This window comes from Podarcis erhardii (assembly GCF_964252035.2).
Source record: "Podarcis erhardii genome assembly, chromosome: 1".
Taxonomy (NCBI): Eukaryota; Metazoa; Chordata; class Lepidosauria; order Squamata; family Lacertidae; genus Podarcis; species Podarcis erhardii.
Window position 1 is genome coordinate 59,166,347 of NC_138497.1, and position 20,043 is coordinate 59,186,389.

At 38.4% G+C, this 20,043-nt stretch overlaps 1 protein-coding gene across 8 annotated transcripts in view; it reads right to left on the bottom strand.

The window, feature by feature from the left end:
- Positions 1-1,017: 1,017 nt before the first annotated feature.
- The window catches only part of PPFIA1 (PTPRF interacting protein alpha 1), a 57,462-nt gene continuing 38,436 nt past the window's right edge, over positions 1,018-20,043 (bottom strand). For 2 of the 8 annotated variants that reach the window (XM_081834006.1, XM_081834008.1), the window contains 14 exons: positions 19,222-19,373; positions 18,586-18,758; positions 17,267-17,360; positions 15,406-15,487; positions 15,114-15,314; positions 13,137-13,199; positions 12,244-12,270; positions 11,024-11,199; positions 10,830-10,927; positions 9,276-9,451; positions 8,926-8,994; positions 5,287-5,452; positions 3,654-3,724; positions 1,018-2,372 (listed from right to left, as the gene is read on the bottom strand). In XM_081834006.1, coding sequence (XP_081690132.1) covers positions 3,666-3,724; positions 5,287-5,452; positions 8,926-8,994; positions 9,276-9,451; positions 10,830-10,927; positions 11,024-11,199; positions 12,244-12,270; positions 13,137-13,199; positions 15,114-15,314; positions 15,406-15,487; positions 17,267-17,360; positions 18,586-18,758; positions 19,222-19,373 — 1,536 coding nt within the window. In that variant the 3' untranslated portion in view covers positions 1,018-2,372; positions 3,654-3,665. The remainder of the gene's footprint in view (positions 2,373-3,653; positions 3,725-5,286; positions 5,453-8,925; positions 8,995-9,275; positions 9,452-10,829; positions 10,928-11,023; positions 11,200-12,243; positions 12,271-13,136; positions 13,200-15,113; positions 15,315-15,405; positions 15,488-17,266; positions 17,361-18,585; positions 18,759-19,221; positions 19,374-20,043) is intronic. The other 6 variants (XM_081834007.1, XM_081834012.1, XM_081834011.1 and 3 more) reach the window with 4 other exon arrangements.

Here is a 20,043-nt window from a genome sequence, read left to right on the forward strand (position 1 = left end):
CTAGGGCAGCAAACAGCTGTTTCGTTTGATTCTGTGCTTGCACCTCAAAATGCGAGCGGCAAGTTGTGAACCGCTGAGAAAGGAAAAGCTAGGGGAAATGTGTGATTCATCTGCATTGAAATAACTGCAGAGAGAACCGAGGCTGATTCCTGTTATCATTCAATATTGAGGAAAGCACATTCAACATAGAGTTGCTATAGCTACCAGAAATATTAATCTGTTTCTACACTAAAGTGCTAGAATAGCATAGATGGAAAAAAAAAGGGGGGGGAATAATCCCCAGATTACATGACAATAGCTCCTGGTCACAGGGCTAAGCAGCCATTTAGAAAACAAGCGGATGGCAGAAGGCAACAGCAGTTTCATCAGTTCAACTGTGGGGTGAACTTCAAAAGGTTTAAAAGCAAACCACTTACTGAAGCATTCTAGAAATGCTTCTTTTATGTGGCACATTTTGAGACAAATTTTCATCAACAGGGTTCCAATCCTGCACACAGCTGAGGTGCTCAGCCATGCATTGTTATGCAGGTTTACTGTGAAGTTGCACTGGAGTCCAACGGAGTTTACCATCAAAGCCGCAATCTAATGTATGGCTACACTTTACGAACGTAAACAGACTGTGACACAGCACAGGCGGTGCTTTCCAGATGTTCTGGGTAATTCACATCAGTCCTCAGCCAGCATGGGCAATAGGAGAATGGGAGTTGTTGTGCAAAGCTACTAGAACACCACATTGTGCTATACCATGGGTAGCTTAAGTGTCTTGAAGGTTATTGGACTTGCCTCAGTTTAAACCAGCCTCACCCAAGTTGTAGTCTAATTCTGAAAGTTGTGCTTCAAAATCATCTGGAGGGCATGTGGGCTGGTGAAAGCTGGTTTCAGCAAAGGGGAACATGACTGGATGCTTCACAAGAAATCTCATCCACATCAGTTAATTACTTGAAATCTCACTTCAAAACACTTCAAGCTCCATTGTTGGCAGTGGAAAAAATGCTTCAGTACTTTATTGAAAGAAAGCAATAAATAATACTGTGATAAAAATAGTTCAAAAGTACTTAGTCTGTACATATTTTGTTACATAATCAGAAGTACACATAAAAGATTAATAGAAAAAAACAACAAAACAGTAACAATGAATTTCAGTCGTACAATTAAAAAGAGCCAAAACCAAAACAGAAAAAGACATGCTGTATATATTATTGCATAATAAATAATGCACCATAATCTGAACTCATTCCTCGCTGGCCTCTTAAAGATGCTATTTAAAAAAAGAATGATGCATTTTTCTACTTATATTGGTTGAAATGGCTAACGCTATTAACAATTATTTTTTTGTCCAGAATTTAAAACAAGTTTATAAATATATGCAAAAGATGGCGTAAGAAAAATAAGGCCTTTTTAATAGTTGAACTACTACACGCTTTAGCCTCATGGGCCATCAGCATTTTCGTCATGAGACAGTTGCGCATCATGATTGGTCCACTTAGAAGAATTGCATCAGTATTTTTCCGAAAAACAGTTTCACATCAAAATAAAGGAGAGCACTTCGTTGCCTGTTGAGTACTATTAGGAGCTATCCTCGGTTAAGAGAAAATATTTCCACTTATGGCTTATGCTCAGTCAATGAACATAGACTGTACAAATATAGCCACAAAAAAGTAGTTATAAATGAGCTCACCAGGTCTCACACACATTTCATAGTATTCAAATAAATCCCACATTTTAGAATTTCATTTAAAGCAAGTTATATTGAACAGAAGACTTAAATAAATCCACATTAAAATCATATGCTAGGTGGAAAAAGTAGAGTTATGAACGGAAATAGAAGCAGGTACCATGCCCACTTTATTAATAAACATATGCTTCTCTGAAAGAAATTGATTTAACATTTTAGAGCTAGCTAGCATTTTCCAAATGGCAAAATATATATACTGCTTGAGTCAGGATACCTTTACAAAGATAGTAAAATCCTTTTCACCTGTGTTTATTATTAAAAACTTATTACTGATAATTACAATAACTGCATAATTTACAAAAACCCTACATTGCTTATAGGGGTAGATACATACAAGCATTACAGTACATTCAGTTGAAGAGACTAAAATTAACAAATCGGCAGTAATTTGATTTATAGACTGAATACAAAGGTAAGTAATAAGACTCACATACACTTACATAAATATAAGAAACATTTAAGTCTAAAATACTTTCTCTATAGTACTCACAAATTCATCTAATTAAAAACTCTGTAATAAAATATTTCAAAGTGTTGATTTAACAAGTATTAACAAGATTAAAGATTTGAATTGTTTCCAAAATACGGTCTTTGATTCAAAATGTTTCAGGTCATCTGTAGAAATAGTGGGGATAAACTGAAAATAAAGTAAGACTCAGTTAGTTGCAGAAGTCAAGTCAGGAAAATGTATGCACCATCTCTCTGATCCAAGGAATGACAAGCGCAGAGGGGAGACCACATGTAGTTTTACTCTCTTTTCACAGCCTCAATCAAGGGAGGCAGTGAAAGCCTGTCACAGTGCCAACTGGCTGTTAGGCAAAGGAAGGGGGGAAACCAAACTCTGCCCAGACTCCCCTTTTCCTCTACATCCAAAAGCTGATCAGTTGTATGGAACGACTTTACTCAGAAGTGTCACGGCACCAGTGGGCTACTCCTCTTGGCCCCACAAGTGCAACTGCACCAGATGCACAACTAGCTGTAAAGTACTTCCTATAGGTAGCTTTCGAAGAACAAGAATATTTTATAAATCAGTCTTATAGACAATAAAATGTTACGTATTCCCATGCACTGTCTCCCCAAAGATATAATTAAGGCAGACATATTTTAAACAAAAACCAAACCATTTACTTGAAGAGGCTGATCTAGCCATGGGCGTAGTCAGGCTGCCCCCCTGCCTTCCCTTGGTTACCCCCATGAAGGCAGCCTTTATTCCTTAAAGCAGGATTATAGCCCTTAAGGGTTGGACAGAATTTTAAAGGGTAAGGAGCAGCGTCCGGCATGGCTTTTTGTTCATTCACTTACCCAGTACAACAGAATAAAATTTTTGAAGTATACAGATGTATTTGTACTTACAATACTACAAACCCCAATACAAGTTATTTGCATATTACATAAAAGTTTCCCCTTTTCAATCTTCCAAAAAACAAACTAGAAAGCCTGGTGCTGAAAGTACAGTTATCAGCGCTTGAAAATCTTTATTTTTTTACATTTATCTAATGTAGGTTTATTTAAAATATTTATATACTGCCCATTTCACAAAGACATACAGAAGGGGGTATGACTCCTGCGCACAGAGCCTTTCAAAAGGTGTCCCCACAGAACTCAAACTTATGTCTAAATTACAGAGTTTAAAAAGTAGTTTCAGGACTAGGTATGACAGCTGTTCAAAGGGGGATTATATATTGGTGCTGCATATGGACTATTTCACCAACTTCCTTTTTACAGCTGCTTGGCTGAATCACAAAACTGCTTTCTAAATTCATAGGGCTGGACAGCAGTTTGTGGTTCTGGGGGACATCTTCTGAATCAATGTGGACTTCAGCATGCCACAGACAGCAACCAGAAAGAGTTCCTCTATTTGCATACTGTAACTTTAAAAACATCAATGCACCCCAATGAGGCTATCACTGTTACTTACCAATAAAAGGCTTTAACATGAATAAGTCCTTACTGTAGCAGAATCCAATCTTTGTGTTGCTGATACATTGCCTATTCCAACAATCAGGAAGACATGCAGAACACAGCATGCAGTTAGTATTAGAATCACATATCAATGCAGTTACAGTAACAAGATAAAGTTACAAAATGTTAGCTACGCAGAATGTAAAGTAATTGGCTACATATTCACTACTTTGTATTTGTAAGTCACTTTCTGAAAAGGATGGGAAAACCTTGCGCATACTGAGGGCCACCGATAATTGTCAAATTGGCTGCAGCCCACCAAACTATACCAGCATATACTTTCCATTCTTCTAAGTAGGTCAAAACAACCACATGCCCCAATCACAAATTTGGAAAAGGTCTCACAGCTCAATGGCAAAAGACATGCTTTGGGTGCAGAGGGCCTCAGGAATTGGAAGCAATACTAATGGACCAACGCTCTGCATTGGTGTAAGACAGCTTCCTAGGTTCATTAACAGCTTTATCCCTAGAGCAGCATTCAATGTGGTGCCTGGGGTCATGAATTTATAAGCCTCGTACTAGCTATATTCACATGGCAGCTTCTCACTTAGGTGTTTAAGGTCAGGTGACTCCCAGCCCTATGCTCCTGTGCCAATACTGACACAGTTCCTCTCCATATACCTAACATAGCCCATAAAAGAACAAACCAAAATGAAGAGAGGTCAAGGAAAGGGGACAGCTCAGTCAGTAGAGTATGAGACTCTGAATTTCAGGATCATGGATTCGAGCCCCACATTGGGCGAAAGATTCCTGCATTGTAGAGAGTTGAGCTAGATGACTCTCTTGGTAACTTACAACTCTATAAATCATGAGAGATGGCACTATAGCAGGTGTCCCATCTGCCCTGAGGGAGGCAGCTGTGCGTCCCTTCATTAAGACGACCTCCCTGGACCCAGAAGTATTAAAACTATTGCCCAGTGGCAAATATACTGTTTTGCAGCAAGGTGTTTGAGAAGGTGATGGTGGCCTTGCCTTAGGAATGCTTGGAGAAAGCTGATCCATTCCAATCTCACTTTAGCCCTGGTCACATCACTGAAACTGCCTTGGTTGTCTTGGCTAATGACATTTACTGAGAGAGCGCATCTGGGCCAGAGACTCCCCACCTTTTGTTAAGGAATCAGGTTGTTTACTGGTAAGACCTGCATAGCTGGTAGAATCTACCACTTCCAGCTGCTGAATAATACCTATCCACCAAGAGGATTGGAGCAGAGCATCATACAAGCTCAGCTGAAACTGGATTATGTACAGCAATAATACTTTGTGGATTGCATGCAACAATATTGCATTATGCGCTACATAGATTCAGATGTGTTCCATTACCACACAGATATTTTTTTTAAAAAGATTTCTAAATCATTTGAAAACAATCCTAAAGTTTGCTTCATTAGGTCTCACAGAAAGTGAACAGTTATTAATGCTGAAATAGTATTACTAATGCTGCCATCATTCACTGACAAATTAAAGCATTACTGAAAGTCATGCACAGGGTTAAGTCCTCCTCTCTCCCCATACAAAGAAAGCAGATGATTACACTTACAACCTCAGGCATAAATCATCATCATGCTTAAAAAAAATAAGCACTACATTACCATCAATTTGCATCTTCTTTGGCTGCATAGAAGGTGAAGACATTGAGGTGTTAACTCTGAAGTTTGCAGGGAGAGTCTCTGCTGATCCAGCTGCTAAGCCCCGTATGTCCTTTGGTCTGAACTTCTTCCTCCATGAAGGTGCTCGTCTAAAGCTTTTGTCATCATCCTATCAAGTTAACAAGTGTAACAAAGATTGAACATGAAAAAAAGAAAGGCAATACACTTTAATATATGATTAATATACAACACAACCATAATATTCAAGAGGGCTCAGAACATTGTGCTTTGGTTTAGATTTTTAGATGCTTTGGAACCACATATTTTGCACGTTGCTGATCGTTTTATTGATCAAGTATAAAAATCCAATATTCATGCATCCTTTTCAAAGACTATCTACTCCCATGGCTGTCAGTCTCTGACAGTCTTCCCCCCATCTAATAGGAATTTGAAACTATGCAATACAATAAGCAATTTTAGCAGACATTACATTAGTTACAAAAATTCAGTACTGAATTCCAAATTAATGCAGAAAAGAAATGTTTCTGCAGCCTTTTGTGAGAAGGGCAATTCTGTTGCCATTTTGTGTACCTTGAACAGTTTCCTTTTTGCTTTGTCTGAGAAAATAAGCTAAGCAAAAATTTAGCTGGACAGACAAATCAAGCTGTGAGTTTCCCACAAAATTCTCATTGATGTGGACGAGAGAGTGATTCAAATAGCTTGAGATCTCCAGGACTACAGTTCTCCTCTGGTTCTAATTAAATCACTGTACTGCCTATTAATTGGCTACCTACAGCCCTGAGAAATAAAGAGTGCTATCCAGGCAGTATTGTAAACTGAACTTCAAAAAAACAATGAAAAGCTTACTACTTTTTTGTTAAACAAGGAAAAACAAGACAGTTGGCCTTCCTTTTTGTGTGCCTGGAAATTCCCTTTGCAGGGCTACCCTTTTGTTCATCAAGCCTCTTTCCACTCAGCCTTAACAGCTCTGGCATGCTGGAATTCCCTTGAATGTGAGTTCCCTTTTCTACTGACCACTCCCCTTTCCCCTGAGTATCACTTGTCCCCCACCCAGTTTGCAAGTGCCCTCCTGGTCTGTCTTGCACCTCACTGAATCACCATCACCTTCTTTGGCATTTCCAACAGAACGCAAGGAAGGAAAAACAAGGTGATGTTATATTTCTCCTTTTTTAAGCCTTTTCCTTCTGTGAATTCCCCTCCGACCAGCTCCTTTATCAGAAGTAGAAAGCTACAGTGCACAGCTGTACCATTCATCCCACAACTCCTCCTCCTCACTCTCTTGTGCTCTCCCTATAGGAAGCCTTTCAATAGTTAATCATCCTTTTTGACATAAAAATCAAGAAACTATTTAAACTCATTGAGAAGGAGTACAATTTACAGAAACTCAGCTGTCTCATAAACAAAGCAAGCCAGGGATAGCATCCACAGATCTCCAAGAGGGGTTGGAGGGTGTATATTGTGCTCTGTTCTGTTGAGATACTGAACAAAAATGAACCAACACTTACAAAATTTGACCTTTCCATTTGCCCCTGTTCACTCTTATATGTTTAGTCTGCTTTTTTAAAATCAAGGCTTACTTGATTATATGACTGCTCAGTTTTTTCCAGTGCTGCATAACCATAATCAAACCTCAGTTTCTAGAAAAGCCCTGACTCACCTCCATTGCCCCCCATGGTAAGTGGGCACTTTGCCACCTAAACTAAATGATCCTAAAGTTATTCACGCCTGACCGCTTTTGTGTTTTGGTTCGTGTGCTACTTTGGGCCAGCTCTACTAGACTGAAAACAGCAGAAGACAGCCAGGGTTGCAGTGGGAAAGAGATTCACTAGCACACATTTGAGATAAATTCCTCAAGCTACTCTTATACTTGAAGGGCTTATTCCCTGAATATGTAGAAGTGGCATACATGTCCTGAGAATGTAAAAGACCTGCTTTATCAGGTCAAAAGCCCATCTAGTCCATCATCCTGTTCTCACAGCAGTCAACTAGATGCCTGAAGGGCAGAAGCAGAACCTGAGTTCAACAGCACTCTTTCCCACTTGTGCTTCCTAGCAACTTCTATTCACTCCACAGTGAATTTCGTAGTTCAGCTGTGTGCTGTATGAAGAAGTACTTCGCTTTGCTTGTCCCGAATCTTCCAATGTTTGGCTTTGTTGGATGACCGAGTTTTCTAATATTATGAGAGGCAGAAAAACATCTCTCTATCCACTTTCTCCCTATGCTTTAGCACAGCAAGTGTGGTGACAATTCCCACTAGGACAACACAGAGAGGAGGCATAGTTCTTTCTCTCAGTTGCCTGACACTTATCCAAAGAACAAAACATGCCATGATCACTGCCCAACATGGTACAGCAAATGCAGAGCTATAACAAATTCAAGAGAATGGAAAACTCTACTTAAACATCTTAAATCTCCTATGTTAAAATAGGAATCAACAAATATTGACTAGGCTTAACAAACTTCTATCTGTCCTCATTAACCTCAATTCCCTCCACAAACCAAATCTTCTGGGACATGCAGAGAGGACATTGACAAAGGCATTTCCTCTCAGTTGCACTGTGGCATGAAAAGAAAAACGGAACCTACAGAAATTTCCCTGCTTCCCCCCTTTTTTTCAAACTGCTATGCATGTCAGAAGGAGCTCCCCTTTCACCCCCAAGCTTCCTAAATGCAGCGAGAACAAATGGCTTCAATGAGAGGTGGAGATTTTTGTCAGTTGCACGGAAATTTCAGTAAGAAAACAGCTGGAGTCCTTCCTGTTCCTTAACTTACCCAAGCCTCCCTGCAAGTGAAACAAGATTCTGTCTCTCCTGAGACCTCCAGAATGTGCAGAGAGCTTAGAAGAGACACAGTTTTCTCTCACTTGTGGTGCAGTTTGCACAAGAATCTGCACTGCAGAGTTTGTGGAGCTTACTGGGAAACCTCATTAGAGGACTAGAGTTACTTGCTTCTAGTGAGATAGAACAGAGCAAACCTATGTTAAAATGAAGCACAGCCAATACAGTAGAGGCAGTTCTGCACTAGCTAGTGCATGGATTAACAGGGGTCCCCACCCCCCCACTCCTCCTCCCTGCATGCAGCCTGTGCCATCCTTAAAATCTGCTCACAATGGTGGGGTGGAGGTGGACAGGACATATTCTGCTGCACTAGAATAAATCCTTGCCCTGACGGAATGTTCACCGTAGTGCTATATTGAATACTGTACAACCATAAAGTGGGAAGTAGTGAAAGGTTCTTGGTGATTTATAAACGCTGAACATCTAATAGTGAATAAATGGTTATACAGAACTCCGTTCCTAAAATTTAAAACAAAGAAACTGATCAATAGCGGAAATATCTTTGATCTCAGTGAGTCAGCTGCCTGCACAGGAAAACTGTTCTTAATCTTAGGTGCTGTGACATCAGAGGGGGGGAAAGATTATCTTCTTACTTGTCTAGGAGCCCCTTGACTGCATCTCTTGGCAGTGAATGCACAGGAGGGGGAGTCCAAAAAGACACTCCAGTTAAAAGTCCCCATAATTGAGCCCAAGGTTTGCTGCAGGATTTCATTAACTCGTGGTTGCTGTATGTACAAATAAGAAGTCTGGATGGAATCATAGAACTAAAAACCAAAATACTCACTTCATCAAACCTCCTGTCTGTGCCCATAACTAGAAGGTTGTTGAACTCTCGTTCCAGCACAGCACGAGCCTAAGTGAACAAGAATTAGCAAAACTTATTTCAAACTTTTGGGTTACAGTTGGAAAATCTATATGTATAAGATATTGAATATCTGGCACCTAGAGTCAACATATGCTTCCCACTTCTGCCTTAAAAAATGTTAAATCTCAATCCCCCAGATTCATTATGCTCTTTGACACCAATACAGTATTTCAGGGTTAAAATAGGCCACACACTACAAATTCTTATTCAGTGTTGTATTCTGATAATGAGTAAGAATCATCCCCATCAAATTATTTATTCATTATTACCTGCGTATTTTGAGTGGGAATTTGTAGAGAAAGAGCTAATGCATTGTAATCAAAAGTTTCATCTAAGGCCACAAGTGCGCCATGAACTCCACTTTCTATAAGGTTATTTGCATATTCTTTGAGACCAATCGACACCACCCAGTGAATCATTCTGTCATTGCTCCAGACAAGGACATCTGAAGGGGGGAAAGTAAAGTTATGAGTTACTAAAAAGTTGACAATATATATAAAATACAATTTCTTTCAGGTGTGGTTCCTGTACTGCATACTACTGAAGCTTAGAAATAAATGTTGGGACTGCATTGCCACTTGATTAAAATTAGTATCAAATGAAGTGTTTTATACATTGTCAACAGTTTGTATTGTTTGGCACCAAATACAGATGGGACTGTAAATACGGAAGGTATGAAGCAGCTAAATGTCTGATACTGGCATAGAATGGTTATGAAATATTCCTTCAACACTGTAGACACTGGGTGGAATCTAACATTGCACAAGGCAACTGACGTAAACCTTTCTCCCCTTGCCCCTGTAATCTCCCCAAAATTGTTCCAGAGCATTCCCCAGCACTCTGGAATAGATCTTGAAGGCACATAGGTAGCAGTAGGGGAGGAAGGGAAGACCAAATATCATTGCAGGAGCTCAGTTTGTTGTGTGAACTGAAATCTACTGTGTTTGCTCATTGTGTGTTGGATACAGCTCTTAATATTAAAAAACTGCAAGGCAAATATTTCTAAATATTAATTATTTTGCATTTGTATGCTTCAAGAATTTGAATACTGTTTAATCACGGTAGTCTCTAAAACACAATTTTAGCAAACTTTATGTATCCTTTAAAGAAACAAAAACATCCATAGCATTCGAAATCTGACCTCAAAGCTCCTTGTGCAGCTATTTCAGTCTCTTTTGATGCCTAGCATTTCTCTCTCACTGGAATTGCAAATGCGCTTTTATTATATTAATTTCACCCACTCCCTTTGGTTAAATATTTCCACTCAAGTTAGATGTTGTATTGTGTTTTAATTTGTTGGAAGCCACTCAGAATAGCTGGGGCAACCAGTCAGATGGGCAGCATATTAAAAATTGTTTATTATTATTATTAACTACTGTATTCTTGCAACTATGAGAGTAAGTACTATTAAGAATACCTGTATCTTGCCCCGTTAAATTGCACCACAAGGGTGAGATCAGAACACTAGTTTTTTACTGAGCAGATTATTCCTTCTTTCACAAATGAATAGGGCCAGTAGTTGTACATATAATTGTTTAGGAAGGAAAAGAAATATAGGCACTTGTTTACAGTTCAAGGGTATTTTAGATAGCACACCACAGATTTAGTGGTTCCAGTACGCAGTCAAAACATTCTGAACACAGGACCTAACAACACTATGCTAGACCCCATAAACACCAGCTGTATACAAAATATAACAGTGGCATGAATCTACCATTGAACATACTTGCAACTTGGGAGATTTTTCAATCAACAGAAAATATAGGATCATGATCTCATATACTTCTCATAAGTAGAGTCAATCCAGGAAAGAAAATGGCTACCTTTAATCTCATTCAAACCTTCCTCTCTTCTTCTTTCAAGTTCTTTTCGGTCATAATTTAATCTCCGCAGACACATAATGCCACACTGGAAACTATTTCTGTTAAAAGGTTAAAAAGTACATAGGCATTAGGAAAGTATGTTGAAATGCACAGTCAAAATGCTCGTTAATAAAGACTATTTTAAATCTATTTACCTGTGAAAACTGTCAACCATTTTAAGTTGACCACGGAGATCTTTTTTAGTTAAATGGTCCAGCATTCTAGCATCAACAAGACATTCCATAAAATAGCTGCGATACTGAGGGAGCCCCAAACTGGGAAGCCACTCGTTGCCAATCCACTCGTGGTTCATATCACCATAGGCTAAGGTCTATTTAAAGAAAACCATTGAAGTGTAATTTTAAATAAGAAGGTGTAAAATATTTAGTCAGTGCCTTACAGTTTCACACAAGAAAGAGGTTGCAACTACTGAAGATGCAAAGCAATGTTTTAAAAATTAAAACCACTTCAAACTTTATTTATACAGCAACTAGCATTTATTTAGGTGAACAGCGAAGAATGATTTGAAGATGCACATCGTCAAACTCTCTGATAGTGCCAGGGCTGCAGCCTCCTGGTACATTTCAATTCCCCATTTCAAACTTTGACCTGCTTTGCACAACTGGGTACGGCAAACAATGACTGTGAGAACCTGCTCTTGGAGAGGAGCTGTTTTCCTCTCCTCTGAACTTTCATCTTGCTGCCTTGCACTGAGTAAAACTAAGTTCTCTCCTGACTAACCACGAGCTACAGAGAAGTTTGTTCTTGGCTACAGCTCATGGTTAGTGAGAGGATGGCTTAACCATGATTCCTGGTTTGGATGATACACTAAAGCCAAACTTTAGCTTAGTCAGCATGGTGCAGTTGTAAAAATGAGTAGGGAGGGGCAAATGAGCTCTGAGCTCCCCTGCATGTTTGCACAGCCTCAGTGAAGTCATATTTTGGCTTACCATGTCATGTGAAGCCATCCCTTCACATGTTTACAATGTGAATCACTGGCATTGGCCAGTTATGCAAAGTGGGAAGTGGCTGCTGTTAGAAAGATGTTATTAACTTATTTAAACAGATTTTAGTTGAATCTGAATGCGTTGTGACAGAAACAAAAATCAGCAAAAGGCACACATTTTGTTGCTGTGCTATCACAAGCCGGTGATGAACTCCAGGAGAACAAGCCTCAAAAGTAGGTAATATAATGCCAACCTCCATGCCAAATAATTTCTCAAAATAAATTTTGGGTGAGTTAACATTTGAAATATTTACTCATTAATTTCCCCTCAAAAATGTTTTTCAATGTATTTTTTTTTAAAAAAAAGGTTTCTATGGTTAAATAAACTTTGATGTTTTACACAGAAGGTTTAAAAGAAAAGTCTCCAACCTGAGCCCAGCTTCCTTCCACATCTTCCTGATGTTACGTAATTAGAAAAGCAAAAGAACACACAAATGTTAGTATTTGTAAGTTTAGTAATGCAAGAAAATTCAAGGTGATGGCCGCAGTCCAGTGTGCAAAAAATAATCAAATGGCTGAACTGTGCAAACCTGTAGAAGGTTTGGCATCAATAAACTTCTCAAAACAAGAATTATGACTGTTGAAATAATAATAATAATAATAATAATAATAATAATAATAATAATAATAATAATAATAGATTGAATTTATATACCACCCTATACCCAGGGGTCTCAGGGCAGTTTACAGAATAAAATCAAGATATAAAACCACAAAATACATAATAAAATTATGTCACATTTAGTATATGTATCCTAGCCATGAACAGTGTACATAGTCCTTTCTGTGCATAAAATGACACCTCTGGAATGTGGCCATAATGGAAAGGCAAAATAATAGCATGCTAATTGTTAGGAATGCAAGCATCATGCATTCAAAGTTATGTACATAAGAATTTCTCAATATATTTATACCCTTGTGTAAATTGAAACACCACATGCTGCTTAGTTTATCCACACAAGAAGCAGTCTTTAGCTGTAAACCCAAGTAAAATATTAGGCAACATCTTAAGAATTCCAAAATCAATGCACTGATTTTGCCTTCAGTGCACATAATTTCTCCCAACCCCATGATGACCTTGGTGGAAAAACATTTTACAGCATAATTATACATTTCAGAGAAGGTTAGTAATTAAAATAGGCCATAACCAAGAAGAATTAATATTTCTACTCTTTTCAGAGACATTAAGAGGCACATGATTCAAGCACTCAAGAAGTGGGAAAAGCACTGTAAACACAAAAAGGTTCAGTGCTATAACTAACCGTTTGTGGTGTAGATGTAAGATTTTCCATTTCTTCATGTGTTACCCAGACATTTCCTGTGGTCTAATATGACCCCAAAGTGAACCAATCACATCCAATGAAAGGAAAGCAGTAACAAAGAGGAAAGGTTGCAGAATATATAAGCAACAGGTACATATAAGGAGCAGGCATGGGCAAAAGCAATGGTTTCTAGATTGTTAAGTACAGACTGATGTAAGATGCAAGCCTGCAAGCAAACATTTCCCTTCAAATAACAACTTAATGTATACCCTGTATTTAAGCAAAATTAGAAAAAGTATAATTCCTCATAATATGACTTCTAGGGGTACTCCATACACTTAGCAGTGCCAAGTAATACTTTGGGATACTTCATTTTAGTTCCTTAGAGTGCATCTATCCTTCTGAAGAAACTTACTGTATCCCCTTGTATACTATGTGCCAATTCACATGCAATGCCAAATCATGGTTGGCAGTACTTGAACAAGTTGTGTTTGTGTACTCATGCCTCCCCTTGCACACTCCAAAGCACTTACAGGTTTGTGGTAAACCATAGATTTTTGTTACATCAGAAAAACTATGGCTTGCCTTTGCTCCAAATCAGGATTGCAAACCAGAGTTTGAAGATCAGTCATGTAACACCAAATCATGGCTGGCATTATATGTGAACCACCTCAGTTTAGGCAGGTTGCTTTTGAGACCAAATTATATAGAATGCAATCAGATTAAGTTTATACATAATATAATACATAAATAAATATACATAACATGTATTTATGATAAGCCAAGAGCATATGTGGCAATAATTGTTCCATGAGCACAGGAACTCTGGATCCTAACATGAAATGGATCCTGCTTATTCTTTGCCAGTCAGCTTTCTTTCAAATCACTCTACAAACACAGCAGATATTCACAAGGCGCAGTCACCATCACTCTCACTCCAGCCCCACAATGAGATGTGCATATGTAGCCTATATGGATGCAGATTTGCATCTGTATGCACATCCACAGCACAGTATTTATCAAGGCCCCACTGAACTGGCTGACATTCTGCACCCCAGATGTAAATAATGAAATGTGATTCAATTGTGGCAGGCAAAACAACCTGCCTTCACAAGAATACAACACAGGTACAACTTCCTTTAGTTCCACTTTTAAAAGGGGATTGCTTTCATGTAACATGCCTGAAATAGGGTGGTACTGTATCTTTAAATACTGGGTTCACAAATTTTGGCTAGCCTTGGTAGCCAACCAAAGGTTTGACTTGTCAGGACTCTGCCTTTTCTCCAGGACAGGTTTTATCCCCAATCTATGTCGGGTGCCTTTCAAAGCAATCCCCTCCTCCCTTTTGAGTCCCAGAAACTGTGTTGTGTTATACAAGGTACTCCAAGTGTCCTGGAAGAACACAATAAAATCAAGCCCCATACCTCTTCTCCAGAGCCGGAAACACAAAAGGATCTCTGCTCCAAAATATTCTAAACTGAGATGAGGGTTGGGGGTTGCTTTGATGCTGTGCTTCCAAAGTCCTTGGAAAGCCTTAGAAAAGGTGCAGTACTGTGTGGATGATACTTGCCCCATTCTCCAGCTCCAAATTTGGGAGGCTGGAGGCGTGTCATGCTCAACAGAAGAACACAGGATACTCATCATGGTGAGCAAAATTGTGGACTCCTGCTTACAGTAACAAACATCTAGTTAAAAATATTAGTGTTGCCTAACATTTCAAACATGCCTTTAAATCTTAGCATGCCATAAATGATCCCAAGAACCTGCAGTCATTACTTTTTTAAGCACAGTTACTAACCATAACTTTTTGCAAACTTGTTTCAACAGGTCACTTCATTTTGTCATAAGAACTATCCCTAACTTTATTTTTATTTTATTATATTTATCTTTTTTAATGCAGACCTCCACAAAAAGCAGAATTCTAAAAGATATGCTAGCTTCTCTTTAGTTAAGAGACATCATTGCTTTCCAACTTACCGTTCTTGATGTAGGAGGGGCAGATGGACTTGTTAGTGACATAATCTCTTGAATGGCAAGTCTCAGCTTTAACCTATGTAGAGGGTTACTGATTCCAATTTCACGTTGTATTTCAGTATCAGATAAGGCTGACATTATAGCACCACTTTTCACATTTGCACGGCAAGCAGCTACGTACCAGGCTGGCATCCCAACCCACAACTGGAAAGGAGAAAAACAGGAAGAGGATCACCCACAAGTTTCAAGTTAGAAGCCATGCTGCACTGAGTTCATTATTGTAAAGACTCCTTACCTCTAACCAGACAACCACAGTTGGCCCATCCCACTGAGCAAAGGGTAAACCTTGCCTCCGGGCTTCCTCAAGCAGTTCATGCCTTTAAAAAACAGCAAAATATACTTGTGAAGTGCTTGTATTTTTACTGATTGTCCTTCAACGATTTCCCCCTTGGTTTCAGCAACTCTATGAACACAGCAAATTGTCCAAGAGCGACAGCAGCATGGCAAGCACACTGCATGAGATAAGTAGAAAAGTCACATTAGAATAATGGATTGCACCAGACCTTTGGAAAGCAGAATCCATTACACTGCTGAAGCTCCTGGTCTAAATTAGTTATCATGTGCAGGTGCACTAGACAAGCACTACCTAGGGGAGAATAGTTTCTACATGAAAGGTTTGGGCAGCCTCAATATGAAGGGGTTTCAGAACCTGTATTTACTGTTACCAAGAACCACTGACAAGTATATTAAGTAAATGCATGCAACACTCTTTTGGGGTTCTGCTTTTTTAAGCGGTGTGGGGAATGCTATCTTTTGGGAAAGTCTATTAGTGATCTTTTCCCTTAAGAACTCTTATGACATTGAGGATTCTAAGGGTTCCTAACACAATTTGAGAAGTACCATCCCTTAAAATTCGAAAACGAAACAGAAGAGGGCCGAAACTATTTTCTACCTTATTTTATTATATGACTATGAATGCATGTTCTCTAATCTAAAACATATGCTCATTTTCTAAATACACATTAGACACAGTGAAGGGAGAAACTGTATGTGAAAATGCTAGGGAGTATAATGGTAGATGAGCTGAGGAACTTGACTGTTCTGTAGCTGAACTGATTCACTCTTCTTCGGTTGACAACAGCACCCACTACAAAAGTACATTTCTGCAATACATTTTTTTAAAAAATCAACTCAAACAGTTTAAAATCAAATGCTAGGACTAAAGAATTTATGTCAAGAATTTCTGTTTGACAGCACACTAACAAGCTATGGCAGGATTCATGAATTATACCTAATTCATGAAGATGCTGACAGGATTTTGCTGAAAATGTTTCAGCAGAATGTTATTTAGAATCTTGCAAGGAAAATAATTCAAAAAGGTAATGGCTGATGTTTTAACACAAATCTTTTAAAAAAGAGTTTCCCAATACATCACACATTCACATTCTGCAAAAGTTAAATTAAAATCAACTTACCCTGATTTTGCACTACCACACCAAATGGAAAATTTAAAAGGAAATAAAGAAAATAAAATGTAAAACTAAAACTTGAAAAGCACTTAATATAGATAAAAGTGAATATGATAGTGTATGGTGATGCACTATGGGTGAATAAAAGATAGACAGAACACTGACTGACAAGACGAGCAATGCATTTGTTTTTCTACTTACAGGATAGCACAAAATGAATTTTTTCTAACAACCTTTCCCCTGTCCCACTCTGTACCCATGTTATTCACTCAGGTCCTGAGACTCAATGTACCAGCAAAGATGATTTATTTATTTATTTATTTATTTATATTATTATTATTATTATTATTTCAACTTACAGCTGTTTCTCAGTTCCCAATGCGTCATATAATAATAGTGATAAAATGAACAGGAAACAGTATACAATCCAGTATACAATCCAGTATACAGTCCAGTATAGCCATCTTTCACTCTAGCTATTCTTAAAGGTTCAGTAAAGCTGCATAATTTAAAGGAAAACAGCAGACATTTCTTAAGATAAACCTGATTTTTTTGTCATAGTTTTATATCCATTTTCTTGATATATTGAGATTTTTGGTAACAGGAAAATTCAATTCTAACTTGAAGCAACAGTTTGCAGAACATTCACTGTTTAGATATCAGAACTGAGGAGAAGTTAAAACTTACTTTTTTTGCAATTTTCTATTTTTTTCTGCTTGTCCTCCCAATTTTCCAAGTCCCAAGCCATCCTGAGTTGAACTGTCTGCTTCCATTACACTAACTGCAAGAATGAAAAAAACCTGTCATGTACTTAACTTTAGCACGCAGCAGAATTACAGTAATGAATGTCATTTGTGTTTATTTCCAACATACAAGTTTGTTTGCAGTACAACAGTGTAAAATGTTATACATACATTGGGCAGGTTCCAGAATTAAAACACAGCAGTTACATTTGCGTTAGAGGAGACAGAGGGAAGCAGGCAATTTTTGCCCATTTGTCCTTCCCCCTGAAAATTTGCTCTGGAGAACTGGAGGGCTCTCCAGAGCAGAATAAGAGGCAGTGATGAGGGATGAAGAGGGAATTAGTGGATGGGGACCCTTTCTCCAGCAGGGAACTTCCAGTGGATCACAGTTGGTCCTATGAGCAAAAAGAACTCTTTCCTTTATGGAAGTGACTCTCAAGTTCCAACTGTATAGTTCAAAAGCCAGTAAACCTTTGTTTACCAAGAGACAATGAACAGTGAACATCAATATAAAATGGAGACACCCTGAGCTCCTTAGAGAAAAGGTGGGATATAAACACAGTAGTAATAAATAAAATATTATGATTGTAGTAGAAACTGATACACCTACATTTCCTGTAGCTATCAATTTCCTGCAGCTGCTTTATCTGATGATTTCAAAGCCACATAACAATTGAACAAAAGGACTTTCCTTGATATGTAAAATTGGACCCTGTATCATTGGATTTTTATATCGATCTGCTTTTCTACATCTTTATCGTTTATGTTGATTTATACTACTTATATACCACTTGGAAATATTTCTAAATAAATCCATCCATCTACTTAAGAGCCCACCCCTAGTTTCCTTGACATACTCAGTGGTGGATGCTGTGAATTGACCCAGATGGGTAGGCAAAGACCAGGGACTGCTTGGTCACTGCTTTGGGGTCTCATGGCAGTGAGGTGCAAGACAATGGTGCTTACATGATAAGCAGCACAAGTAGTATTTTGAACAGCAATCAAATAAATATAAAATGCTTACTAAGGTCAGCTCTGGAAGAATCACAGTTATTTGCCTCAGATCTAATACCTTTCATTTTGGCTTTCTGCTGAGACAGTCATCTGCATAGCCAAGGACAACAACTTCCACTTATGCCTATACTAGCATAGGTAGGTGTAATCTGCATACCACACAGCTAGGACTTCTTTACCTTATACCCTATACAACAATTAGCCTAAGAATGGCTGTGCCTTCTGTTCTAGGTACAATAATGCACCAACCTTGTCCTCCGCTCTCTTTGCTGATCTGTCCAGGTCGACCCTTTTCTTTCTTACCAAATAGGCGCCCGATTGAGGATTTTATCCCCTTCTTTTTAGGGGCTTTGTGAAGGGAATCTTGGCTACTATTACTGCTGCTGGGATTGCTTACTTGTCCATCTTGAGAACCTGTAGAACTGTAGAGCAGATACAGTTAAGTCTATCAAAATATGCACTATACACATTTTGGGTTATATTCAACACAGTGCTAAGGAAATTAGTCTGTCCACACAAGTATTTCTGTGAAAGTGTCTTCAGGATTTTCTGTTTGTATTATATTTTCTGTTTTGTTCTGTTTCAATTGTACACCACCCAAAAACAGTAATAGCTGGTATAAAATTCTGTAAATAACTAACTAAATAGCAAAAAATGGAAGTAGAAGTCTGAGGAGAAAGGGAGCCAAGGAAGAGAAAGGGGAAGTTGAGGAAACACACAGTATGAGCTGTTGGCAGTCAATGAGAAATCCTGAAGCTAGGAGTTTGCATCCAAGGACTCCAAAAAGCCAATATCATATACTGATTTTATGTTACGCAACAAAACAAAACAAAACATAGGATGACAGTCTTCAGTTTATCTATATTCTATTTAAACATAACTTACTTTCTTAGATCTCTTAAATCTTCATGGCTCACTGTATGCAAGGCACCCTTATAGGTTCTATCTAAATGCAGAGATCGAGGTGAAGAGGGTGGTGAGGTCTCACATTTTATTGTAGCCTTGTCATCTCTAACTTCTTCTCTTGAAACTGGAGACTGCAAACAAACACAATTTAAGTATTACTTCATTTCTAAGAGACAGAGTACTCACAGTAAAGATTCTTCGGTGTTATAGATTTTATAATTTCAACAGCTGTTACATCTATATGCTTCCGTTTCAACAAAGAAAAATGGTCTGCAATGATACAATATTTTGTTCTAACCAAGCCAAGTTCGTATATTATCTAGGGTCTGCCAGTTTGCACAGAACTCATATTTCTTTCAGTTATAAGCATTTGAAATAGACTTTGGTGGAATCTGAGACTAATTCTGAAGTCAATGCCCAGAATTCAGAGGGGTATTTAAACAGATTTTTCTTCTCCATGGACATGCTTTGAGCATCTGTTCCAAGTTCTGGTGGTATGCATGTATTATTTTCTGGCATGGCTCAGGTTCCTTCCCACTTTGCTTTGGTAGAAACCTGAAGTGAAGTATAGGACTGAACTTCTACCTGTTCTAATATCTGCTCTACCGCTGCAGGGATTGTAAGGGGATTAATCAGCCATGGAGAAAATACACAAGGAATACCTACTACGCACAATGCAAACATAGCTCTTCAACTGGAAGGGAAGACATTCTAAATGGCAGGTGTGTAGATTTCATATATCCTTATTTGTCCCCCACCTTCCCTTAATAGCAAAGTGTTACCACAGAAATAGTATAGGAA